Source organism: Centropristis striata, chromosome 9 (assembly GCF_030273125.1).
Source record: "Centropristis striata isolate RG_2023a ecotype Rhode Island chromosome 9, C.striata_1.0, whole genome shotgun sequence".
Lineage (NCBI taxonomy): Eukaryota > Metazoa > Chordata > Actinopteri > Perciformes > Serranidae > Centropristis > Centropristis striata.
Window position 1 is genome coordinate 4,302,792 of NC_081525.1, and position 27,937 is coordinate 4,330,728.

General features: G+C 37.9%; 2 protein-coding genes across 2 annotated transcripts; one reads left to right on the forward strand and one right to left on the reverse strand.

Moving 5' to 3' along the window:
• Positions 1 to 8: 8 nt before the first annotated feature.
• Positions 9 to 18,060, reverse strand: LOC131977662 (cytochrome P450 2J4-like). The gene is made up of 9 exons (XM_059341080.1): positions 17,765 to 18,060; positions 15,021 to 15,183; positions 13,818 to 13,967; positions 12,116 to 12,276; positions 11,465 to 11,641; positions 9,070 to 9,208; positions 7,112 to 7,299; positions 3,413 to 3,554; positions 9 to 1,599 (listed from the first exon to the last, which is right to left on the reverse strand). The coding sequence occupies exons 1-9, from the start codon at positions 17,963 to 17,965 to the stop codon at positions 1,424 to 1,426; spliced, it is 1,497 nt and encodes a 498-aa protein (XP_059197063.1). The 5' UTR covers positions 17,966 to 18,060; the 3' UTR covers positions 9 to 1,423.
• A 1,220-nt stretch (positions 18,061 to 19,280) lies between these two features.
• LOC131977667 (cytochrome P450 2J2-like) lies at positions 19,281 to 27,902 on the forward strand. Its single transcript, XM_059341085.1, has 9 exons — positions 19,281 to 19,543; positions 20,218 to 20,380; positions 22,503 to 22,652; positions 23,612 to 23,772; positions 23,852 to 24,028; positions 25,134 to 25,275; positions 25,387 to 25,574; positions 25,658 to 25,799; positions 25,913 to 27,902. Exons 1-9 carry the CDS (start codon positions 19,361 to 19,363, stop codon positions 26,086 to 26,088), a joined length of 1,482 nt encoding a protein of 493 aa, XP_059197068.1. The 5' UTR covers positions 19,281 to 19,360; the 3' UTR covers positions 26,089 to 27,902.
• The last annotated feature ends 35 nt before the right edge of the window (positions 27,903 to 27,937 follow it).

Genomic DNA, 27,937 nt, shown 5'->3' on the forward strand with positions numbered 1-27,937 from the left:
AGACCTCAAGCTTGAAATCAGTTTATTTTCAGAATTAACAGATAACAAAAAAAAAGGTAAAGAGTTCAATTCAAGAAGAAAACGTGTTACTTTTTAGACATAAAGTGCTTCATATCATATTATTTATTATGATTGTTTATTTACAAGCGTGCAAGCGTAATTTAAATACCACAGCCTAATATATATAATTTATATACACTACTGGCAAAAGTTTTAGAACACACCAACTTTTCCAGAATTTAATTGAAAACGATGCAGTTTAATGTCTCAGTGTACTCTGAAATTAATGCACATTTGCAACATTTAAAATTCTTTATTGAGCATGATAGTGTTTTGAAAGTAAAAAAAAGATTCAAAATCACATTTTAATGTTGGACTAAAGGACTAAAAAAAGACACAAAATGACCAAAAAAAAGACACAAAATGACTTACAAAGACATGAAAAGAATTAAAAATGGACAAAATAGCCCAAGACTCCATAGAGTTAAGTTGTTAACCCATTTCTTGTTCCCTGAAAAAAGGCCTTCTTGTATAATTCTGAAATGTACATTATCTTTCAGTTTTGGTTAAGCTTACCTTTTTTTATTTACCTCTGGCAGTTCACCACTTACCTTTGTACCCTTTCAAGCTGTTCATTTGACTTGAACTGCTTGAATTTCAATAAAAAACTGGAAAAATTGGGGTGTTCTAAAACTTTTGACCGGTAGTGTATATAATATATATCTGATTCAGAAGGTTCAGTGGTGCTGTCAGCAGAGTAGCAGTGGAGCATTAAACTCCTGGTGAGGTTGGAATATTTAATTTACATTTTGTGATATATAAAGCCTAATAGCATATATAATATCTAAATATTCTCTATGAGGCTGTTCCTGCGTGTTGGTGGCGCATCTGTGCGTCCTACGCCCAAACTATAACTCTGACAGCTTTACCAGAGGATTGTGAGTGAGAAGACAAATGTTCCTATGTTTCTATGTATAAATTATTTCTGTAGAGAGGAATTTGCGGCCTGGAGCGCAGTTTTAAAATTTATTTTTTGACTATTTTTTCCCTCCCTCTACACTCTGGCGATGATGTCACACACTGTGACACGAACATTCCGTGCAATACACACCCATTATAATCTCAGAATTTCTCCAAAAATGATCATGGTCATTGAACAGGGATTGATAAAAAACTATATGACCTATCGAAACTTGGATTAATACACCGATACACAAGACTTGTGTCTACTGTTTAAAGTTTAAATGGAGTCTCTAGGTGAAATTATGCTGGAGAAGTAGACGTTTGAAAATCTCTAATGATTGTTCTTTTTTGCTCATTTTTGTTTCGGCCGTCCCATTCATTTCAATGCAAAATTTTGCAATAGCGATATAATGCATCATTCTGGTGTATTTCTTGATAAATGTAGTGGGACAGTAGTTGTTTATCGTGGGACGGCACAGAGGCGGTACGGTTTGGGAGTGAGAGTGGCTCCTAGCTGGAACTCCAGACTGGGCTGCTCTCCAGCAGGAGGAGAGAAGGAAAACCTCTGAAGAAGGCAGGTAAAGAAGAGGAACAACTCCATCCTGGCCAGCTGCTCGCCCAGACACACACGCTTACCTGAGAATACACGACATGACACGACACGACACAAGACACGACACAAGACACGACACAAGACGACACGACACGACACAAGACGACACGACACAAGACGACACGACACAAGACGACACGACACAAGACGACACGACACAAGACGAAACGACACAAGACAACACGACACAAGAGACGAAACGACACAAGACGACACGACACGACACAAGACGACACGACACAAGACGACACGACACAAGACGACACGACACAAGACGACACGACACAAGACGAAACGACACAAGAAGACACGACACGACACAAGACGACACGACACGACACAAGACGACACGACACAACACGACACGACACAAGACGACACAAGACGCCACGACACAAGACGACACAAGACGACACGACACGACACGACACGACACAAGACGACACGACATGACACAAGATGACACAAGACGACACGACACAAGACGACACAAGACGACACGACACAACACAAGACGACACGAATCGACACGAGTTGAATACACACCATTTTAATCATTACAGGGATGAAAACGGTTGTGTGAAATGACAGTAGTTGGTTGTTGTTGACGTTTTACTTTTTAAATGTATTATTACTATTTTTCTTTTTTGTGTGTTGTTGTTTTGTTGGGTGTATGTGTACTTATGTGTGTGTGAGTTAATAACAAGTTATGTATGTTAATAAGTTTATATACTACATCACTATGTGTTATACATACATATATATAAATATTATTGTTGTTATATAACTGAATATAGTAAATTAACATAGGGAGAAGGATTTAATACGCTTTGACTCCTTTTGAACACAAATAAGTGTTGAGTCTTGTTGTTGTTTCATTTTGTATTGTTGTCTTGTATTTATTGTTCGTTTGTTTTTAATTGTTCATCTTTTATTTTGTGTTCAAATAAATTCTCAATCAATCAATCAATCAATCAATCAATCAATCAATCAATCAATCAATCAATCAATCAGTCATTTAATGTTTCTGCAGCTCAGATTGTGAAACAACCAAAGGAAACAGTCAGAGATGATAGTTTTAGATCAGGGGTCTCAAACTCAAATTACCAGGGGGCAGTATCAAAATGACCAAAGAAGGACACAAAATTACTTAAAAAAGACACAAAATTACCAAAAAAAGACACAAAATGAAAAAAAAAATACACATAATTACCAAAAAAGACACAAAATTATTTTAAAAAGACACAAAATGACCAAAAGAGACAAACATTGACAGAAAATAAACTAAATTACTTAAAAAATAAATAAATGACCAAAAAAGACACAGAATTACTAAAAAAAGACACAAAATTATTAAAAAGACACACAATTATTAAAAAAGACACAAAATTATTTCAAAAAGACACAGAATGACAAAAAAATACACAAAATTACTAAAAAAGACACAAAATTACTAAAAAAGACACAAAATTACAGAAAAAATAAATTACTTAAAAAAGACACACAATGACCAAAAAAGACACAAAATTATTAAAAAAGACACAAAATTATTTCAAAAAGACACAAAAAGACACAAAATGACCAAAAAAGACACAAAATGACAAAAAAGACACAAAATGACTGAAAAAACACTAAATTACTTAAAAAAGAAACAAAATGACAAAAAAGACACAAAATTATTTAAATAGACACACAACTATCAAAAAAAGACACAAAATTACCAAAAAAGTAATTAAAGGGACCTTCCACACACAACACAGTAAAGTGCCATTCATATAAAACTCAATTGGCCCACAGGCCGCGAGTTTGAGACCCCTGACTTAGAGACTGACTGACCTGCTGAAAAAGGAATGAAGGCTTCTCTCTTCCTAAATTTGCCGTCCTGGTCCAGAAAATGTTGAGGGTTGAAGGTGTTCGGTGTTTCCCACATCGACTCGTCACGCAGGACTGAGACCAGTGTCGGCATCACGATGGTGCCCTGAGGAGGATACATGAGAACAGAAAATCAGACTGATACCTCTTTTTTTATTGTTTCTGGCCAAATTGTACTCACAATAGAAAGTACTGAAGCTCTATGGAATCAACACAATCATGACTAGGAGTGGGAACAACTAAAATGTGAATAAACACTGTTATAATTACATAAATTAAATAAAGAAAAAAAGAAAAAAGATGGATTTCTCAGATTTTTTAAAAATTGGAATAAAATGTAATATATGTATTTTTGATTTTTTGATTTAATTTTATTTATATTTTATTTTGTTTCTATTTTTTATTTTGTTATATATATATATATATATATATATACACCATAAAAAGACACAAAAAGACACAAAATGAAAAAAAACAAACACAAAATTACTAAAAAAAGACAAAATGACCAAATAAAGACACAAAATGACCAAAAAAGACACAAACTGACCCCCAAAAAGACACAACAACAGACACAAAATGACAAAAAAAGACATGAAAAGGATTAAAAAATGAACAAAATAGCCCAAGACTCCATAGAGTTTAATATCTCATCACTCAAGAAAATGCATTGTAGAAATTTGACAAGCCAAAAATTAGAATGTACCATAGAGGGTTAAAGTCTGATTTGATGTCAAAAAGCTGTTTATGCTTCTATTCTATTATTAGAAAAAGGAGATAAAACACAAAGGAAAATGACACAAATTCAAAACATAAAATGTGTTATGAGCCACAGGGAGAAGCTTAGAACTGTGACATATTTATTATGGATGATTAACAGATTCGGGGGGAAAAAAAGAGTCCCAGCCACAATAAAGCAAACAGGTGGCGTCCCTTTATATAACGCAGCTGGAGTCACATGCTCAGGGTCCAAGGTGCTCAGGGTTCATGTTGGTGCTTTCTGTGCTGCAGAGTTTGCATGTTGACTTTTCCATCCTTCATATTTTCTATTTATGCTGCTGTTTTTTGTCTGAAGTTCTTGTTTTCCTCAACTTTATTTATATTTAGTGCTTTTACACCGCAGCAAATTCATTGTATGTGAAAACCTACACTGCAAAGTATTTGGTTCTTACCAAGATAAAAAAAAAACAACTTAGATTTAGAAGTGTTAGATAATTATATCTATATATATATATTATATATATAATTATCTTGTTTTAAGAGTTAATTTCTTATTTTAAGTGTTCAAAATGCTTATTTCTAGATATGCAGAATAACACAGTTATAATGAGATAAATCATAAAAAAAGGAAAAAGGCAAGATAAATTTCTCTGATGAATTATTTATTTTAAAACTGGAATAAAATAGATTTCATATATACAAAACAGCAACAGCCTCTTCTGTCCTCTCCTCTCTGCTCTGTGTAAACAGCCTCTTCTGTCCTCTCCTCTCTGCTCTGTGTAAACAGCCTCTCCTGTCCTCTCCTCTCTGCTCTGTGTAAACAGCCTCTCCTGTCCTCTCCTGTCTGCTCTGTGTAAACAGCCTCTACTGTCCTCTCCTCTCGGCTCTGTGTAAACAGCCTCTCCTGTCCTCTCCTCTCTGCTCTGTGTAAACAGCCTCTCCTGTCCTCTCCTCTCGGCTCTGTGTAAACAGCCTCTCCTGTCCTCTCCTCTCGGCTCTGTGTAAAAAGCCTCTCCTGTTCTCTCCTCTCGGCTCTGTGTAAACAGCCTCTCCTGTCCTCTCCTCTCTGCTCTGTGTAAACAGCCTCTACTGTCCTCTCCTCTCTGCTCTGTGTAAACAGCCTCTACTGTCCTCTCCTCTCGGCTCTGTGTAAACAGCCTCTACTGTCCTCTCCTCTCTGCTCTGTGTAAACAGCCTCTCCTGTCCTCTCCTCTCTGCTCTGTGTAAACAGCCTCTCTTGTCCTCTCCTCTCTGCTCTGTGTAAACAGCCTCTCCTGTTCTCTCCTCTCTGCTCTGTGTAAACAGCCTCTCCTGTCCTCTCCTCTCGGCTCTGTGTAAACAGCCTCTCCTGTCCTCTCCTCTCGGCTCTGTGTAAAAAGCCTCTCCTGTTCTCTCCTCTCGGCTCTGTGTAAACAGCCTCTCCTGTCCTCTCCTCTCTGCTCTGTGTAAAAAGCCTCTACTGTCCTCTCCTCTCTGCTCTGTGTAAACAGCCTCTACTGTCCTCTCCTCTCTGCTCTGTGTAAACAGCCTCTACTGTCCTCTCCTCTCGGCTCTGTGTAAACAGCCTCTACTGTCCTCTCCTCTCTGCTCTGTGTAAACAGCCTCCTCTGTCCTCTCCTCTCGGCTCTGTGTAAAAAGCCTCTCCTGTTCTCTCCTCTCGGCTCTGTGTAAACAGCCTCTCCTGTCCTCTCCTCTCGGCTCTGTGTAAACAGCCTCTCCTGTCCTCTCCTCTCTGCTCTGTGTAAACAGCCTCTCCTGTTCTCTCCTCTCTGCTCTGTGTAAACAGCCTCTCCTGTCCTCTCCTCTCGGCTCTGTGTAAAAAGCCTCTCCTGTTCTCTCCTCTCGGCTCTGTGTAAACAGCCTCTCCTGTCCTCTCCTCTCTGCTCTGTGTAAACAGCCTCTCCTGTCCTCTCCTCTCTGCTCTGCTCTGTGTAAACAGCCTCTCCTGTTCTCTCCTCTCTGCTCTGTGTAAACAGCCTCTCCTGTCCTCTCCTCTCGGCTCTGTGTAAACAGCCTCTCCTGTCCTCTCCTCTCGGCTCTGTGTAAACAGCCTCTCCTGTCCTCTCCTCTCAGCTCTGTGTAAACAGCCTCTCCTGTTCTCTCCTCTCTGCTCTGTGTAAACAGCCTCTCCTGTCCTCTCCTCCCGGCTCTGTGTAAACAGCCTCTCCTGTCCTCTCCTCTCGGCTCTGTGTAAACAGCCTCTCCTGTCCTCTCCTCTCGGCTCTGTGTAATAAGCCTCTCCTGTTCTCTCCTCTCGGCTCTGTGTAAACAGCCTCTCCTGTCCTCTCCTCTCTGCTCTGTGTAAACAGCCTCTACTGTCCTCTCCTCTCTGCTCTGTGTAAACAGCCTCTACTGTCCTCTCCTCTCGGCTCTGTGTAAACAGCCTCTCCTGTCCTCTCCTCTCGGCTCTGTGTAAACAGCCTCTCCTGTTCTCTCCTCTCTGCTCTGTGTAAACAGCCTCTCCTGTCCTCTCCTCTCGGCTCTGTGTAAACAGCCTCTCCTGTCCTCTCCTCTCGGCTCTGTGTAAAAAGCCTCTCCTGTTCTCTCCTCTCGGCTCTGTGTAAACAGCCTCTCCTGTCCTCTCCTCTCTGCTCTGTGTAAACAGCCTCTACTGTCCTCTCCTCTCTGCTCTGTGTAAACAGCCTCTACTGTCCTCTCCTCTCGGCTCTGTGTAAACAGCCTCTCCTGTCCTCTCCTCTTGGCTCTGTGTAAAAAGCCTCCCCTGTCCTCTCTGCTCTGTGTAAAAAGCCTCTCCTGTCCTGTCCTCTCTGCTCTGTGTAAACAGATTTTCAGTGAATAAAGAATTTAATGTTTTTAACAGGATCTGGTTATTCTATGTTGACGTTTCAAATGAGACATGTGGAATAGAGACATTTTGACAGTATATATATCAGTTTTAAGCTCAGTTTTGGTTCCTTATTCTAACTGAGACCTCTGGTGTACCTTTGGGATGGTGTATTTGTCGAGCACGGTGTCCTTGGTCGTCATGCGGACCACATTGAGGGGAAGAATGTCGGCCATTCTCTGGATTTCATAGATGACTGCATCAGTATAGGGCATGTTTTCTCTGTCGGCCACACAGGGCTGTCTGGAGGAACCCACCACGGAGTCGATCTCCGCCTGGACTCTCTCTGAAGAGACACAGTGGAAACAGGAAACCATGTGAGTGTGTGTGCACTGAGGGGGAAACCCTGACCTGTGAGCCACGTCTTATACTACACACACACACACACACACACACACACACACACACACACACAGTTACTTTAGTTACTTTACAGGTTGAGATTTAACATAAAATATATGATCAATTTAAAAAGATTAGACTTTAAAAAAAAAAAAAAAAAAGTCTTATAACAATGTATTAAGTAACTAGAAAATTTCCTCTGGGGAAATTCTGAAAGGGCCACGGGGGCTACTGCCGGTGTGTGTACACTATGATGAGATTCTTCAGAGATTTCAAACTATGCTCTTTAACCTCAAAATACGTGTGTGTGTGTGTGTGTGTGTGTGAGTGTGTGTTTGAAGCATATGTATGCATGTGTGAGGAGTGTGCGCGCTTACGCGCGCATTTGTGTGTGTGTGTGTAGCGAAAATCGCATAAAGTTACCTGTGTGTGTGTGTGTGTGTTTGTGTGTGTTTGAAGCATATGTATGCATGTGTGAGGAGTGTGCGCGCTTACGCGCATGTGTGTGTGTGTGTGTGTAACTGTAATCACATCAAAGATCAAAGGCAATCAGATCAAAGCAATCAACAGAATTAACTGACACCTGTTCCGGAAGAGTGACAGCAGAGGTGGACAGACTCGAATTTCTGGCCTCGAACAGAAAGCATTTTTGGCAAAACCATAATACCTATCATTGATCCGACTTCACTTTGAGCGTCCTGAGTTCTTCCTGAACGTCTACATATGTTTGTTTTTAAGAAAAATGAAAAAATAGCTTTGTTAGAGCGATCTAAAAAAACTGTTCTATCTCCCTTTATTCAGAAATCTTCCTGCGTTTTTAATAAGGGAGCCAATGAGGCTGTTGGTGCGTGTTGGTGGTGCATCTGTGCGTCCTACGCCCAAACTACAACTCTGACAGCTTTACCAGAGGATTGTGAGTGAGAAGACAAATTTTCCTACGTTTCTGTGTATAAATTATCTCTGTAGAGTGAAATTTGCGACCTGGAGCGCAGTTTTCAAATTTATTTTTTGACAATTTCTTCTCTCCCTCTACACTCTGGCGATGATGTCACACACTGTGACACGAACATTCCGTGCAATACACACCCATTATAATCTCAGAATTTCTCCAAAAATGATCATGGTCATTGAACAGGGATTGATAAAAAACTGTATGACGTATCGAAACGTGGATTAATACACAGATACACAAGCCTTGTGTCTACTGTTAAAAGTTGAAATGGAGTCTCTAGGTGAAATTATGCCGGAGAAGTAGACGTTTAAAAATCTCCAATTATTGTTCTTTTTCGCTCATTTTTTTTCGGCCGTCCCATTCATTTCAATGCAAAATTTTGGGCAGTTTTTCGCGACTTGTGGCATTTGTATTTGTATATTTGTTTAGGTGGATTTAACATATTGTAAGTTATATTTGTTATATTTGACTTTTGCACATGGTTAATATTGTCTGTATTATTTGTTTATTTTCAGTTTTACCTTTTCTTCCTTAAAATCCTGCCAAGTACTTCACACGGCTTGATCATTGTAGGAGATTTTTGGAGAGATGAGTTTAGCTGTTTCATAACTCAGATGAGAACAGTACAGTAAGTTTTGAATGCAGGACTTTTACTTGTAGTGGAGTAATTTCACAGTGTAGTATTAGTACTTTTACCTCAGTAAGGGATGTGAATACTTCCACCACTGACAAAGACACAGACACACAAACAGAGACACACACCTTGTATTTGAGGGTAGTAGATCATGTAGAGCAGCCCCCAGTGTAGAGTAGTGGTCGTAGTTTCAGTTCCAGCAGCAAACAGGTCCAGGGCACAAATACACAAATTCCTCATATCAAAGCCAGATTCTTCGTCCTTCATCTGTCAACAACACACGAGACAGTTTGTCCTCTCAGTTGGAATATTTAAGGGGAGACACTACAGGTGAATGGGGTCATTTTTTTAACTTATAGATATCATCATGAAACTTCCCCAGTGTGTTATTTACATCAAGGCAATATTTAATTGCATTAAATGTTTTCTGAAATGTTATGTTAAGCAATGCAAATGAAGTGTGAAATAAATAAAATATGTGCTAATTTGCATATATTTCCAGGACAGAAATGTGAACATTGGTAGCATGGGTATACCCATACTGCCTTGCGCGCTCGATTTCATTTCGAACTGCAAGACAGTCTGGTGTCTAAGGCCGTTTCTTAGCCCTGTTTTAGGGATCCAATCACAGAACGGGGAGGGACGGCAAGACGATGACGCGTACTATTGGACAGATGGAAGCTTGTAGTTTTGTAGTTTTCTTACAGATCCAACATGGCTGCAGCAGACACGAAGCTCTCTTTGGATCTAGCTGTAGACGGTGTTCTAGATAGTTTAGAGCCAAAGTTTATTTTAAAAGAAGAACAACGTTTGACTTAATACTCCTGTTTCACCACCAAAAAGGATGTTTTAGCCTTGCTTCCGACAGGATTTGGCCAAAGCCTAATCTACCAACTAGCCCCGCTACCGCTTGCTGCTGTAACCACGGTGATCTCGCTACGAGCCAGGGGGACAGCGGAGCCGCCCAGAGACCCCCAGCAGCTCGTCTATTGACCATAAAATCAGTGGATGTGCGTGGCTGAATGACATGAGGGGGGATAAGGCGTGAAGATAAATAATCTTGCAGAAAGCGAGAACTGGAGAAGCAAAGCAGCAAGCGACACTCTCTCAGAGACACAGACACAGACACACACACACACACCCCAACACTGCTGGTAGACTGTGAGCAGCCAGAGCCAGAACATGCTGCAGAAAAACGTTGCAGAAGCAGAATTGAGCATTTTATTCTGGGCTAGTCCGGCTACGTAAACATCAATTTCTGTTGCTCTACATACGTCATCTGGTATAACTGATACGATTGGCTAAGAGCTATGTACAGACGCTTTTATTGACCAATAAATGGCTCTGGAGGATCGTAAACCATGCCTCCTCTACGGAGAAATGAACAGGTAGTATCCAGACTAGATCTCATTTGTGATACAGTCCGGCGTTAGCCAGCCTAGAACATTGGATAAAGTTAATGCAAAAGTTATTGCTGAATTTTGATGATATATATTAGATTCAAAGTTCTTTTTAATGAAGGAAATTGAGAAATCTTCTTTTATCATTTCATAAATCAGAAAATACTGTCAAAAGCCATAAACAAAAATACATTTTCGTCATGTTTTAGGAACAAAATGTTCTATAAATCAGGGTATGAATAATATATAGACAAGGCCCTCTGTAAAAACCTTCAGAATATATTTAGTTTACTTAGCTCTCTAAGTGGAGCTGAAGTTGAGATTTGTGGCTCAGAACATGAGAAAAAACTTTTGTGAGAAAACGGCCTTTAAAGATTTCATACATTCTTAATGTAAATTACTATTTTTAAGACAAAATATAGAATATAATTCATAGCAGCAACAATTTAGACCATGTAAAACACATAATATTGTGCAGGAGAGTGGGCGCTTTCTAACGATGCTGCGATGACGAGGTTTAGAAAATGTTCATGATAAAACTGTAAAATTAAAAATTGCATATAACCGTATCTGACATTTTTAATTAGTGTAAATCAAGGAATAGTACAAAACTTTTGAAAAACTCAAGACCCAAGAAAGACCCACAGTTTTACTGTAAAAATTAAAAAATTGTCATGTAAAATTAATGGAGAAATACCATATTGTCACAAGGACACATTTACCCTAAATATAAAGGGACTTTTCAGTCTAAATTACAGTTTTTGCTGATATTTACATTTAAATTTACAGTAGAAAACCCACTCACTGTAATTTTTACGGTGAAGTTCTGGCAACCACAGCTACCGGAATTTTACCGTAAATTAAACTGATTTTAAAAATTTTTTTTTTACAGTGTACATGCTGCAAAAGAATGCTAGCTTTTACTGAATTCATGAAAAATCTACAGGTGCAAATGGATCAGATATAGTAAAATAAACACCCAAATGTTTGCTTTGGATGTTTTCTTTCCCCTATTCTGAAAGAAGACATGGTATGGGAGAAAATAGACCCAAACCTCAAAATTGCATGAAAAAAACCCAATAGAAAATGCAAAGACAATAATAAGAAATAGAGAGACACTCACCTCTCCCATCTCTGTGAGGAAGCAGTCGATGTAATCTCTCGGTGAGGACGGGTCAAAGCTCTCTTTGTGTTCATCAATCTTACTTTGTACAAAGTCAATAATACCGTTTGTCAGAGTGAAAATCCTCTGGTGAGGTCCAGGCAGCCGCTTCATCAGCCATGGCAATATGTTATAAATCTACAGAGCAGAAACACAAGAATCACATCAACGTCAATTACTCCAACAGACACATTCGGAGGGTGTGGCAAATCTAATTTGTCAAAAAAACAGATCACAATGAATTCTCTTTTCCAGTGGCGGATTGTAACTAAGACATACATTTACTTAAGTGCTGTACTTATGTACAATGTTGAGGTACTTTTAACTATTTATGTACCTTTATACTTCTAGTTCACTACATTTTGAGGCAAAAAATGTAGTTTTTACTCTTTTACTTTAAACTTCAACATGATAATTCATACACTAATTTTAAAAAACGAAATAAAAAAATGCATATCATCAAAAATATCTTCATATCTATAACTTTTAGGGCCATATCGCCCACCCCTTGTGATTAGATATTTAAAAAAAAAAGAAAAAAGAAAAACTCGACTGATTTACAGGGTGTGGCTGGATCAATTCTGATTAAAAAAAAATACAAAGCAGGCTCACCTGTGCCCACACACCTCCCTCTAAGATAAACAGCTCATTGAAGCTCTGCAGAATGAGCTTGAGCTGCTTGTCGGAGTATTCAAAGCGATCCCCAAACACCAGGCAGCAGATAATGTTGGACACAGCATTGTTTATCAGGGACTGGACATTATTAGGCTCGCCTGAAAAATACAGAGAAAACATAGATTAAAAAATAGACAAATTAAAAATATAAAATGTGTTATGAGCCACGGGAAGAAGACAAGTAGTGTGACATATTTTATGGATGATTAACAGGTTATAATAAAAGAAAAGTGCCAGCAACAATAGAGCAAACATGTTCTCCCTTTAGATAACGCTGCTGGATAAAGTGAGTCACAGGCATTGGGTCTAAGGTGCTCGGTTCCTGTCGGTGCATGCTTCTGCAGGGATTCCAGTAGGACATGGGGTAACCAGCCAGTAGAGAAAAGTTGGTGTCTAGGAGTGAACTGGTGCATCCCCCCCGTAAAAAGATTTTGCTGTTAAAGCCCAAATTTGGTGGCCTCTCCACATTATTATGCTGGGAAAGTCTCAGGCCACGCCCTCTCAAAGCGACAGTTTCAACTGTGATCCGTGATCACATATTGTGACGGATTAAACACAGGAGATGCAACTATGGCCGCCATTGCTAACTGTGCACAACGTCAGCAGCTGATCATAAACAAACCAGCATGGCTAATTATGCACAGCGTCTCCACTGATCATAAATATCATGATCGTGAATTAACCGGCATCACTAACTGTGAACAGAGCGTCCAGTGCTTGTTGTAAACAAACAGAGATCGCTAAGTGAACACCTCCTGCAGCAGCAGCACATACACACTGTACTGCTACAGAGCTAACTGTTAGCCTGTTAGCACTGTGCTACTGTGCACATCGTTCTGCATTATGAAAGGGCAGAAAATCACTTTCTTTGTGGGATCACTATGAACGCCCCGAGGCGAAGAGCTGGCACAGATCTTTCCAGCAGTATAGCGGGAATTTGCAGCACCACACTATGAAAGGGGCTTATGTTTATTGTCACTTGTGACTACTCGATGCTTCGCCGGCTTTTACAAATGGCGGGTGTTGTTGTGGCGTCGAGTACTACGTCACATCCTGCTTAGCGTTCTATCCAATCAGCAACCAGGCTTTTTTTCAGGGGAGAAAAACGGCCCTGCTCTTCTACAGGGACGAAAAAAGGCCAGTCAAAAGACCGCTCAGGACGGCTCATATTCAGATTAGGGGCGTTTCAGCGAGTGAGACCCGCCTTATTTCGGGTATTGGACTGTAATGGAAACACCCCTTATGTGGTGGAGTCTTAAAGCAGAACTATGCAGCACTTTCAACTCAATAAAACAGTTTAGAAATCATTGTGATGGTAAAATGATCTGTTTTGGTAAGTAAAATTATTCACTAAAATATCTGCTGACTGGTGGATCAGATACATAACGAATTAAACACAAACTCTTAACAATGTTCTATCTATCACATGTGTGTGTGACAGTAATTGTGGAGTTTTTCTCCAGTTAACAGCCTGTTCAACTGCTTCCTGTTGAGGCTGCAGATGGTGTAAAAAACATGGCAACCCAAGTTATAAACTAAACACATGTATAAGCACTAACTGTTCTCCCTACCAAACTTCCCTGTCAGAAGCCTTAGCAGATTTAGCATTGATTATTAAAAAATAAGATTTGTTCAGTGCCTTTCTGAAGGGCAAAAGCCTCATTGAGATATTGGCACTCCTGCTGGATGAACGTCTCCATCGTCTTCTTGCCCAAACCAAAGTTTCTGAGTGTACGAAGAGCAAATCTCCTCTGCTCCTTCCAGGGAGAGCCATTTGATGCCACCAGACCTTTTGGAAAACATAAAACAGAATTAGACTGGAGGTGATTAGAAATAGCTATCGATTATGCAGGCATGATTGGACACTCCAAAGGGTTAATGGGGAGACAGTTTATATTTAAAATTCAATTTAAATTTGTTCCATTAATTCCAAGAATCACTTAAATCTGTATTCTATAAACATGTCAATCAAATAAATGAATGATACACGTTTTAGTTTGTCTCTCTCAACGGCACCGAGTTGGTCTTGGTCTTTCTAGCCGGCTAATGTTAACATGCTATCGATCGCGGCTAACGTTAACATGCTATCGATCGGCGGCTAACGTTAACATGCTATCGATCGGCCGTTAACGTTAGCACGCTATGATCATGAAATTATAATTATCTTGAAATAAATATCGATCGCGGCTACGTTAACATGCTATAGATCGCGGCTAACGTTAACATGCTATCGATGGGCGGCTAACGTTAACATGCAATCGATTGCGGCTAATGTTAAAATGCTATCGATCGGCGGCTAACGTTAATATGCTATCGATCGCGGCTAACGTTAACATGCTATCGATGGGCGGCTAACGTTAACATGCAATCGATTGCGGCTAACGTTAAAATGCTATCGATCGGCGGCTAACGTTAATATGCTATCGATCGCGGCTAACGTTAACATGCTATCGATCGGCCGTTAACGTTAGCACGCTATGATCATGAAATTATAATTATCTTGAAATAAATAATAAATAACTTGATCACATGAGTGTCCAGTGCACCACTTTTAAGTGTCCTCTGGAAACACTTCTGTTGTGTTGTCTATTTGCAGCGCTTTATCTTATTGTGTTGTGTTGTGGTCTTTGCAGCACGTTTTCTAAATGCTGTGCTCCTGTTGTCAAATTGATGAAGATGTTTTCTCAATTTGCTTGTGTTTTGTGTATTTGCATGTGTTTTCTTAAGTTGCAGTGCTGTGAGCTCTCCGGGCCACCGTACAAAACTCCAAAGGGTTACCGAGTGTAAGTCAGATGCAATCAAACAAACTAAATAAGAGCCTTTTAAACAAAATACTACACACCTTTATTCCCAATGGTCGCTTCAAACACAGGTATAGCAGGGCGATCCTTGTAGTCTTCGCCATTTTGGACCAGGGCCTCTTTCACGAGTTTGTAGCCATTAATGACAACAACTCTTCCACCAAAGAGCCGGAGGCTGAAAACGTTCCCATATTTCGCTGCAAACTGAACACAGAGAACAGAGCAGGGAGTTGACATACGTTCTGAAAAGGTCATCAAAAAGCTGGTTAACGTCAGTCACTGTTTCATATTTTTCACCTCAACACCAACTTTAAAAACACCTCTCTTCTTTTCAGACTTCATTTGGGAATATATTAAGGATAACCAATGGCTGAATGGCTTCAGCCTCATGATAACTTTGTATTTTTTCAAATGTTAAAGTATCAAACACCATTTTCCCTGTCATTTCAGGTCATTTCAGGACCATGACCGAAATATTTTATGGCGTAAAATGCCTCCAAAATAAGAATCAAGCTGAAAAAAAATCCCTGTCTAATTTAAATCTTTTAAGTCTAAATGACGAATAACCAATTATTTTCATCATAGATTAATATGCAGATTATTACAATTCATCTATTAATTGTTTGGTTGGTAAAATGTCCTAAAATAGGGAAAATGAGTTCCTGACTGTGTCACATTGAGAACTGATCTGAGAGATTATTTTGTGTTGCGTGCAAAAGATTAAACCAACAAATACAAGTGTGTCATCATAAAAGTTGATTTATTGATTTGTAATCTTGATGTTACCACATCCCTTTGGCTCGACACGCACTCACAAGGGTTATATGACACAACGGATATTTGATTCTGCGTAAACAAATCCTGCATTTGAGTAAATTATTTCCTAACTGTTTGCACGGAGCTCTGAAATGCAGCTTTCTTTTTGTGGATTGTCTCCTAGATGCATTTATTTAATAATGTCAAAATGCAATGAGTAAAATGTATAAATATACATTTTTAAAAAAAAGTCAGTGACAAGAAGTGTTTTTTAAAGACATATTAATAAATTGAACTGGTGGAAAGTAACTAAGTACATTAAATCCTATTCATATTAGTAGGAATAATATACAATAATACAATAAGCCTTTATTATTGGCCCTGGGGGGAAATTCACAAGATACCCAACAGTACATAAATAAAAACAATACTGAAATAATAAATAAATACACTAAAATTAATTATTAATTAGCATAATTATAATAATTATTCACTTATTAATTATTGTTATACTTTGTACTCAACTACAATTCAGAGGAGATTATTTTACTTTATTAATTTAAGTCATTTAGTTACTTCTATTCATATTAGTAAGTTTCCATGGGAATTACCGGGAATTTATGGGTGGGAATAAACAGGGGATTTACAAAATTGAATTTTCTGAGACACAGAGTTTTGTGTTTTCATTATCTCTAAGCCAGAATCATCAAAATTACAATAAAAAAAGGCTTGAAATATTTCACTGTATGTGTAATGAATCTATATAATGTATGAGTTTCACTTTCTGAAATGACTGACAAAAAATATTGAACTTTTTTCATGATATTCAAATTTTTGAGATGTACCTGCATTATTCAATAGATTATATTTAATCACCAGCTGCGACCTTTAAGTGATGTAAATATTAATGCATCATATGTATAATTATATATAATATATACGTCTGAAATGGGTCATTTTGCAGAAGGAGCAGGTTACTTTAACCCTTTATCGGGCGAAGAACCGTATTTGGTAACTTTAGCGGTTCGGTAACTTCTCAATATTTTGAGAAAAAAGTTGCAGATTTACTTGATTAAAGTGGCAAATCTACAAGAAAAAAAGTCACAGATCTAAGAGATTTAAAGTGGCAAATCTTCATGAAAAAAGCCACAGATTTACGAGAAAAAAATGCAACTGTTTTCTTGCAGATTCACCTCTTTAAATCTCATAAATCTGCGCATTTTTTCTCGTAGATTTGCCACTTTAATCTTGTAAATTTATTTCTCAAAATATTACGCCCCTCCCCCGGGTCCATATGTTTTTTTTTTTGTTTTTTTTTAACACATTCCACAGTCCACATTCTGGCTGTATGTAACATCCTCCAATATTCTTTCGGGTTGAAATTTGGAATTTGCAAGTATTTCAATGAGTGTCCTATTAAGGGTTAACCCTATAAAGCCAAGTGTATCACATTTGATACACATGTTGTTGAGACCTCTACATCATCAGTCTGATATATTTTTTTCCTGAAAAACCTGATGTATACATGTGTTGGAGATTAAAATCAAACAAACTGAGCAACAAATTGCACAAAAATACCAGATGTAGCAAAAATGATACAGGTTCATTGCTGGGTGAAAACTTCATATCAGCAGATAAATATTTTTTTCTTGCATATTTGAATTAAATGTTAAAAGGAAAGTCTTAATAGGATAAAAATGTTAGGTTTTATGTTTTTGTTAGTTCAAGAAAAACAAACTGTGAGCAACAAATTGCACAAAAGGACCTGATGTATCAAATATGATACAAATTAGAATTCATATATGCAAATTTATTTATTTATTTTTGTCCGCAGGTTCAATAGATACTCAAGTTTTTAAAAAAATATAATTTTCTGGCAATTATTTCACGGTTCAGGCTTTATAGGGTTAAGCGCACTTTTGAACTTCTAGTCTATTTCAATGCATACGGAGTTTTTTTTTTTTTTTTTCCACCGCTGTGGTTCTGCTGCTTTGTGTTCATTAAAAGGTTTGTTCCCGCTGATGTGTACCTGACTGATCTGCAGGTGGAACCTGGAGGGATCCATGCGGAGCAGGTCTCCGATGACCGGGAGAGCCCACGGTCCTGGAGGGAAGTTAGACGGAACTCTGTTCTTCCAAACATCAGCCACCAACAGAAAAACACACAGAAATATCAAAACAGTCCCGCAGTCCATCCACTCAAAGCCGAGTAAACTGGATATTGTCTCCATTTGAACGTCTATAGTTCAGTAGTTTATATTATCTGTGGTGTTAAATTACACAAAACAGAGAGAAATACTGTTATATCCGCTATCAAGATGACTTCCTGATTTCGAGCCAAACCTTCAAAATAAAAGCAGCATAGAATAGAATTATTGGCTACACAATAACAGATCATAGGGCAGGGGTCTCAAACTCAAATTACCTGGGGGCCGCTGGAGGCAGTATCAAAGTGACCAAAAAAAGACACAAAATTACTAAAAATAAAAAAAGACACAAAATGACAGAAAAAATTACTTTAAAAAGACACAAAATTACCAAAAAAAAGACACAAAATTACAAAAAAAAAGACACAAAATGACAGAAAAAATACTTTAAAAAGACACAATATTACAAAAAAAGACACAAAATGATAGAAAAAACGAAATTACTTCAAAAAAGACACAAAATTACCAAAAAAGACACACTACTAAAAAAAGACACAAATGACCAAAAAAGACACAAAATGCCAAAAAAAAAACCACAAAATGACACAAAAAATACACAAAATGACCAAAAAAAAAGAGACACTTTTTTTTTAAAAGACACAAAATTAGCAAAAAAAGACACAAAACCAATGTCATAGACTTTATTTTGGTAGTGAGAGTGAGGAAGAGCATTGTGTTATCAAGGCAAAATCATGAGGTGGAGGCGAAATTCCACTTCTAATTTTATTATTCTACTAATAATTAACTTAATTATTTTATTATTATTATTATATAATTGGCTAAATGACAGCAAGTGTAACACACACCAGCATACAATCCACAGTCAAATTAAAACTTTTTCCTTTTGAATTATTTTTCTGATGTTTTTAACAGAATCAAGCTATTCCAAAAGGTTTATTTCTGGTAATGTTTTAATTGAGACATGGAGAATAAAGTGATTTTGGCACAAATATCACAATTTTAAGCTTGGTTTTGGCTACTTGTTCTAATGGAAACATACTTAACCTATGATCAGTTCAAGGACTGTTGGAAAGTTGAACGATATGTCAAAGATAATGCCTGTTTTTACAGTTTCTTTCTACGATAAACACTGTAACTTTGTCTAATTGTAAGTGTAACACACATGCATACAATCCACAGTCAAGTTAAAACTCTTTATTTTCTCCTTTTCATTTTTCTGAAAATGATAAGAGACCTTTGTTTCCGTAACACACATTCCTCAGCCGACAATCAGCTGAAAGAGTTCAAGCTGTTGTTTTTCCCTTCAGCTGTCCTTAGAGGCCACTACTGTTACATAACTTCCCTTTTTTTTCCCTCCAGCCTCTTTCTCTCCTCTTCCACATAACATGAGACACACCACCATCCTGTCTGCAGAAGCAAACTGATTTTTACAAGAGGGCCTTTTGAAATATAATAATCATGCTTTTCCAAGCACTTTTTGAGTGTATGGACTTCAGTGGTTGGCTGCTGTTGAGTTTTGTAGCGTTGATCCTGATAGATGTGATCAGAAACCGGAGACCACACAGCTTCCCACCGGGACCCTGGGCTGCTCCACTTCTAGGAAATGTCCTCACAGGAATGGACTTCAAAACAGTAGAGAAGGTGAGGTTATTATAGTTCACAAAAACTAATGAAATAACTAAAACTAACTAAAACGATAACTGAAACTGTATTTTGTGGTTACAAAACTAACTAAAACTAATCATAAGTGACTAAAATTATAGTGAAAATGTCCGTTTTCGTCTTTGTCACCTTTTTTCATACATAATCCAGTGTTTCTATTAAAGAGGATTCTGTTAGTGAACATGCAGGGACACATGGTAAATATGTTTACTGAGACTGGGATGTTTACACTCCAACCAAAATTCAAAACACCTAGAACTGTAAGAGTTAATAACCTTATTGGAGCTAAGATGATAAACCAAAGGAAATAAAGACAAAATTTATTGTGACTTTTTTTTAATCTGTCAACCAACAAATCCCCCATTACAAAAAAACTAACACTAAAACTAATAAAAACTATGCATTTTCCAAAAAAAAAGAAACTAATTAAAACTAACTGAATTTGAAAACAAAAACTCACAACGAAATTAAAACTAAGACTAATAAAAAATCCAAAACTATTATTATAACCTTGGTGATCAGTACTGCTTTGTTTTCCACTAATTTATCTAGTCATGAACGTATATATCAAGCAAGTGAAACTAACAGTATTATGAGCAGAGCTGGTAGTGTGTGTGTGTAATGGCATTCCCTCTCTTTGTTTTTTCTTGCAGCTTGCTCAGGAGTACGGCCCAGTGTGCAGCCTGAGGAAAGGCAGTGACAGGGTGGTGTTTGTTTCGGGACAAAAGATGATCAAAGAGGCTCTTGTTCACCAGCTGGACAGCTTCGTTGATCGACCGATCATCCCTCTCTTCCATGCTGTATTCAAAGGGCTCGGTGAGAATACATAAACAAGTTAGTGAGAGCGTGGCTATATAGTACTGCAAATGTATTTTGTGTCTTTTGCTGTATCAAGTACGCTGTAAAAAAAAAAAAAGTCTGTAGATTTTAGGGTGAAAAACTGCTAAACCATGGCAGTAAAAGACCGTAAATATGATAAATGGGTTAATTCAGTTTCAGTAACAATGAAACACCGTAAATTATAAATATATATATATATATATATATATATATATGTATATATATATATATATATATATATGTATATATATATATATATATATATAAATAAATATATATATATATATATATATATATAAATATATAAATAAATAAATAAATATATTGGCGGCAGTATTAAAATGACCAAAAAATGACACAAAATTACTATAAAATAAAAAAAGACACAAAATGACTGAGAAAAAAATATACTTAAAAAGACACAAAATTACTAAAAAAAGACACAAAATTAGAAAAAAAGACATTATTACCAAAATAAGACACAACATTACAAAAAGGACACAAAATTATATATATTTTTAAAAAGACACAAAATTACAAAAAAAAAATAAAAATAAAAAAATTACCCAAAAAAAGACACAAAACCCATGTCATAGACTTTATTTAGGTAGTAAGAGTGAGGAAGAGCATTGTGTTATCAAGGGTCCTCAAGTAGAAAAGCAAAATCATGAGGTGGAGGTGAAATTCCACTTCTACTTTTATTATTATACTAATAATTAACTTAATTGTTTTATTATTATTATTATTATTATCATTAAATATATAATTGGCCAAATGACAGCAAGTGTAACACACACCTGCATTCAATCCACAGTCAAGTTAAAAAAATGTATTTTCTCCTTTTGAAATATTTATTATTTTCTGAAAATGATAAGACAGACCTTGTTTCCATGAAACAAGTGGAGACCAAAAAGCCTGTGAGTGTAAAACATGATCTCGCCTAAATCAACAAGTGTCCTGGCTAAGATTTAACCAAAAATCAAAGCTCAGTCAGCCACATGGGACAAAGTCAACAAGTCCTCCAACCATACGGCCAAAGTCCTGTTTTTTGTTCGACCTCCTCCCTACACAGACTGTCTTCCTTTGATCTTCTCATAATTACTACTAGAGGTCGCCTAAACGAGAAACATAAATTGGGAACAGTCTCAACAAAGTATATCATTAAAGCAGAATAGTGGTAATATTTTCACGTCTACGCTAAACCCTCTGAACCCAAGTCTGTTTCAGGACCTTTTTTGTTCTTTTCATATTTTACTCATCATGACATTTTTGCTCAATTTACATTTTACTCACTGTGGTATTTCACTGGAATATATAAAATCTGTATATTAATCTAAATCTAAAGTCCTGCAGCTCTGTGGAATCAGTACAATCATGGCTAGAAGTGGGTACAACTCAAAAATATATTTTTTGCAGAATAACAGTTATTTCTCTGATTATTATTATTTATTTTTTTAAAGAAATTTGGAATAAAATTTAATTTATACATACAACACTTTTCCAAGTGCCCACAAGTGTCATAAATATTGGAGAAAGAATTTTGTCTCCCCATGTTGCATACATATTGAACTATTTGCATTTTTAACAACCTCTCCTGTCCTCTCCACTCAGCTCTGTGTAAACATATTTTCAGTGAATATTTGTCACGTGACTGTTCGTCTCAGCAGAATTAATCATGGCTTCACAGTGTTGCTGAAAAGCATAGAATTTAATGTTTTTAACAGAATCAAGCTATTCCAAAACGTTTATTTCTGGTAATGTTTTAATTGAGATATGGAGAATAAAGTGATTTTGGCACAAATATCACAATTTTAAGCTTGGTTTTGGCTACTTTTTCTAATGAAAACACTCGTAACCTATGATCAGTTCAAGGACTGTTGGAAAGTTTAACGTCAAAGATAATGCCTGTTTTTTTTTCAGTTTCTTTCTACGATAAACACTGTAATTTTGGCTTTTTAATCTTATCTTTAAATAAAGCATATGTTTCAATTCTGCTGCTGGGATTCTGAGGGTTAACTGCTTCTAAGTGCTCAGGAGTGTGCAGCTTTTAAAACCTGTGAAGGCAGTTTGTTAATAATTGTATATGATATTTCCACAGGCATAGCTTTAAGCAATGGTTACCTGTGGAAGAAGCAGAGAAAGTTTGCCAACACTCACCTGCGTTACTTTGGAGAGGGCCAGAAGTCTCTGGAAAAATACATTGAAGTGGAAAACAACTTCCTCTGTGAAGCTATTAAAGAGGAACAAGGTAAGTAGAGATTCAACTTCTGGCTAGTTATTGTTGGGAATTTAGGACGCCTCTTTTATGAATAAATGATAACTTGCACAGGATGTCAAATATGTAAAAAGAAGGGCATTGTCATAAAAGCTATCCCTCCCATGAGGAGATCAAATATGTAAGGATGAACCTGAGCAACACTTGTTGCGGCTGTGTGGATCTCACGGCTCAAAAGTGTGGTTAGATGGCTATCAGAATTATTAATGGCTATCAGAATTATTAATAACTATCATAAATAATTATTAATTATAATCATTGATATGACTTGATTTACTGCAAGTCAGGGGTCTCAAACTCAAATTACCTGGGGGCAAAATTACAAAAAAGAAACAAAATGACTGAAAAAACACTAAATGACTTAAAATAGACACAAAATGACCAAAAAATTACACAGAATTACCAAAAAAGACACAAAATTACAAAAAAACAACAAAAATTACAAAAAAAGACAAAATTATCAAGGTGAGGGCCACAAAACATCGTCACGAGGGCCACAATTGATCCACGGGCCGCGAGTTTGAGACCCATGCTTTAAATCATCCTGATCGGGGCACCACTCTGTAAAATCGAGGTCTCTGGAGGACTCGGAGGCCAGTGGAGAAAGAGGAAGAAGATAAGGGGTGCTGGCTCCTTATAGTAGGCCACCTATGGTGTCATAAGTCTCCTGACCAATGAACTCTGTAGGTGTCATTAACACCAAGGCATCCTGGGAGGGAGGCTTCTCTCTGTTCCTTATCAGAGAACCAAAATGGAGGGGAATCTCTGGCTGTCCCTTGCCAGAGAGCCAAAATGGCGGTGGATGGAAATGCTGCTGCATTTAATCCACATCAGTTCAAATTCACAAATGAACCCAAGATTCACATGTGGCAAGATTACAACATTTATATCCTGATACAATTTCACCAGAATTGAATTCAATATATTCCCAGGCAGGCCATTCAACCCGCATTACATCATAACGCATGCAGTTAGTAACATCATCTCATCTGTGGTCTTCGGACATCGCTTTGAGTACAGCGATCAAAGCTTTCGCAAGGTTCTAGAGTTGGACAATGAGGCTGTTGTGCTCGCTGGATCTCTTCGGGCTCAGGTAACACATGATCTGTCTCCACGATCAGCAAACTGTGGTGTTGGTATAAAACTGATCTGAGTGTTTGTCCCATCAACAGCTGTATGATGTATTTCCTGGCTTGATGGAGTACCTGCCAGGACCTCACCAGACTGTCCGTGCCAACTACAAAGAGATTGAGGCTTTCCTGAAAATGGAAGTAGAGAAGCACCAGGAGGAGAGGAACCCAGAGGACCCTCGTGATTATATCGATGTATACTTGGGAGAGATGGAGAAGGTGGGTGAGCGACCTCTGACCTTGAGTGCCTACCAACCCAAAAACTTAAAAATATAACAACCCAGTCTGGTTTTTATGAGCTGCCCATCAGAAAAAACATGTGATTCAATAAGCTATGCAGATTTGGGTCCACTTCCTATGTCAGAGACAGGGGGCTTGCAGAGACAGGTGCTTAAATCGAGTATTTCAGACAGAGTGATTACAGGTATAGCCAGATAAAGAGTATGTGTCTAGAAAGTGTTTTTTGCTGCAGCAGTAGTATGTGTTCAGTTTGCAACCTTGTTTACAACAAGCGCCGGACACTCTGTGCAGTTAGCAATGCCGGTTTCTTTACAATAAGCGGCGGATGCTGGGCACAGTCAGCGATGCCGTTTTATTTACAATAAGCAGCAGATGCTGGGCACAGTTAGCGACGGCGGCCACAGTTGTGCATTCTGCTGAACATGATTGGGAGGCGTGTGCTAGACGTCACACGCAACGTCAAATATTTCAGCCTTGCCGGGAGAAAATGCTAAAAAAAAATGGCCGTATTGAGCCTTAAGATTATTCCAGGTCATGGGGCATTAAAACAAAAGGATGACTTCCCAAGTTCAGTCTGCATGCACATCTGTTAATATTCACCTCATGCCACTTTAAAGTTCTAGATAAGTTCTGCCTGTCTCAGAATCCTCACCAGTATTGCCTCAAATTTCTTGGCCGAGTTGTTTGATTCATGGCTGACACGCCCAACTAAGATATGCTTAAAAAAGGAAAAACCTTTTCAAACACCAGTTATTTAACTTGTTTGATTGGTTTGCTGCCTAAAACTGTTAAAAGGCAACAACAGCTTTTCACTAATCAAACCACATCTTCATCCTTCAAGGATTGCTCTTAAACTTGACAAAATGTCTACAAACATGTTCTTTGTAACAGTTAAGATGGACCAAGAGTTTCAATGAGCCATGCTGCTGTTTATGTCTGTGAACTCAGAGCTTAAATATCTTGAAAAGAAAGTCCACTGTCTAGTAAACCATTGCAGTAAATTCATTCAGTCATTTTTCCACTCATGGTTAATAATTTGTAGCTTATTACAGCAAAATGTATGATGTTGTTGCCACATTTCCAGAGAAAGGAGGATCCTCAGGCTGGCTTCAATGTTGAAACCCTGCTGGTTTGCACCCTCGACCTGATTGAAGCTGGCACAGAAACCACTTCCACCACTTTACGCTGGGCCCTCGTGTACATGATGCACTACCCAGAGATACAGGGTTAGTATCTTAATAATCACACTGAGCTCAGCAGTATTCCCATGAAGATTATAGATGTTTTTTTTGCCATTTTTAGTCTATAACGTCCAATGATTCTGCTTCCACACTCAGAGAAAATCCAGGCAGAGATAGACAGAGTGATCGGACAGTCCCGTCAGCCCACCATGACCGACAGACCCAGCCTGCCTTACACTGACGCTGTCATCCATGAGACACAACGGATGGCGAATATTGTTCCCATGGGATTCCCCAAAATGGCCAGTAAAGACACTACACTGGGAGGATACTTCATACCCAAAGTAAAGGACTATTTAACAGTCTCAAGCAAATATGAATGAGTTAATACATAGCTGGTATCAACATTTCATGTCGATTGTTTCAGGGTACAGCCATTAGCGCAAGTCTTGCATCTGTGCTGTTTGATAAGAATGAGTGGGCGACTCCAGATGTCTTCAATCCTGAACATTTCTTGGATTCAAAGGGCCAGTTCCGCAGAAGAGAAGCCTTCTTGCCGTTTTCAGCAGGTTTGCTCAATAATTCTCAACTTTCAGTGATGCAACTCACAGCAGTTCATGATAGTATGATGTGGTTTCGGAGTTAAGTAACCTGAAGCTGCTGTTGACCATTTCCCCCACAGGTAAACGTGTGTGTTTAGGGGAGAACCTGGCCAAGATGGAGCTGTTCCTTTTCTTTACGTGTCTCCTCCAACACTTCACCTTCTCTGCTGTTCCTGGAGAGATGCCCAGCTTAGAGGGTGTGATGGGCTTCACCCATTCCCCAGATGATTTCAGGGTGCTCGCTGTGCCTCGCTGATTTGCTCCCACCTTTCCTCATACCTGCATTGACACAACAAAATCCATCCATCCATCCATCCATCCATCTATCCATCCAACCAACCAACCAACCAACCCATCCACCCATTACCAAAATTAATTAATATAAAAATAAAGACGGTCATCTTTTCTGTGGGAATTTAGTGATCTAGGGCCATGGTTACATTTGTTATTACAACTTTTGCCATCCGATCATGCAGGGTTTCATTAATTGTCAATTCTGCATGCTCCGAGATCTTGCTTACATTTGGGTCTGATTACTTTGACCGAACGCTGAAGTGGCCTAGCTTGCATTTGGGCAAAATGAGGGCTGGAGTACAGTTGAGAATCAGCTGCTCTCTCAATAACAAAGCATGTCTTATACGTGCCTGCTGCCATTACAAAATAAGATAAATGTAAAGAAAAGGAGAAGGCTCTTTCTTGTACCATTTTGAATACACCTGTTGCAAGGAAATATATCCAATCAGTGTCCGATCAGGCAGGCAAGTTTCAATTGTAACCACTGCTTATTTCAGAGGGTATTTGCATTTTTTAAGTCAAAGGCACCTGGAACTGCTTGTTATTACCAAAACACTGAGCCCAATTATATTTGATTTGCTTCCAATAGAGAATCAAAGCACCTAGATCTATCTGTGACTGCTCTGACAAGCTTTTATCTGCTAGATTTGATGATATGGTCCTTGACATATGACATTCATAAACTTTGTATCCATTGCATAATGTCATGGTCCAACTCATTTCCATTTATTTCCATGCAGCTGCACAATGGACCTGTCTGATGCCTTTTATTCCCACTGCACTTTGTATTGTTGGCTTGATTCTGTTTACTCTATAAACTTGCAATTTCAGTCTAAGGTCACTAAAAGATAGAAGTTTTGCCTTTGATGTGTGTTGTCATATTGCTGAGCTGAAGTTGTTGCTCATGAGTTATTTGCATTTTATTATGGTGTTTAGGCGTAATAATTGTATTATTACTATTTTAGATTCCATCTTTTGTACTCTGGCAAAGATCTTGTTTACTAAGGGTGTACCTGTAACTGGTGAATGGTCCTCCTATGAAGTGGTTTTCACACAACTGTATCAGAGTACTAAGACTTTAAGATCATAGATAGCAGCTTGCTTCTCATGTTACAGTTAAACTTTGTAAAGTTTGCTGTGCTAGTATTAGCTCAATCTTTATTAATCACTGCGCTGACAAGCTTTTATCTGATAGATATGATGAGATGGTCCTTGACATATGACATTCATAAACTGTGGATCCATTAGGTGTTGCATAATGTAATGACTGGATCATCAATCAGTACTAAGCAACAGGAGATCACTTCATATTATGTATTCATAAATCCATTAGCTAATAATGTAGTAAGCATGAGCTCCAAATTTCCTTTATATGTCAGAACATAGATGGAAATAGATAACTGCACCAACACATGTATCAAAGTCTCACTTCACATACTTTCCAAAAAAACACACAACCTAAGACAATAAGCTTTCTTTTTTTGTAATGACATAAAAGTGCATAAATTGTCCCTCTTTACTTTTGTATGAATTATCACTGGATTAAGCTGAAATGTATGAATATATTAAATATTCGCCTCTAATTTTGTTACTAGTAAATTACAAATGTATTTTGTTGCAGATACGTGACAATTTATTTGTGTCTAAAGTCGTGGCTTAGTCATTTTCACATCTTCTGTAAGTAGGGAAATTATAAATCGTGAAAGTTTGTAAAAAAATCCGTATTATGGGTGTTTTACTCTGTTAAACCAATAAATGACTTAAGTTGGATTCTTAGTTGGATTGAAAGTTCTGCTCAATATCCCTTGTCT

Bases quoted from the DNA above. Each gene is read 5' to 3' on its own strand.
- LOC131977662 (XM_059341080.1), bottom strand. From the start codon at position 17,965: ATGGAGACAATATCCAGTTTACTCGGCTTTGAGTGGATGGACTGCGGG. The intron at 15,184-17,764 runs GTACACATCAGC...CTCTGTGTTCAG, and splicing joins TCCACCTGCAGATCAGTCAG to TTTGCAGCGAAATATGGGAA. The intron at 12,277-13,817 runs GCACTGAACAAA...TGTATTTTTCAG, and splicing joins GGCTTTTGCCCTTCAGAAAG to GCGAGCCTAATAATGTCCAG.
- LOC131977667 (XM_059341085.1), top strand. From the start codon at position 19,361: ATGCTTTTCCAAGCACTTTTTGAGTGTATGGACTTCAGTGGTTGGCTG. The intron at 23,773-23,851 runs GTAACACATGAT...TCCCATCAACAG, and splicing joins CTGGATCTCTTCGGGCTCAG to CTGTATGATGTATTTCCTGG. The intron at 25,575-25,657 runs GTAAAGGACTAT...CGATTGTTTCAG, and splicing joins GAGGATACTTCATACCCAAA to GGTACAGCCATTAGCGCAAG.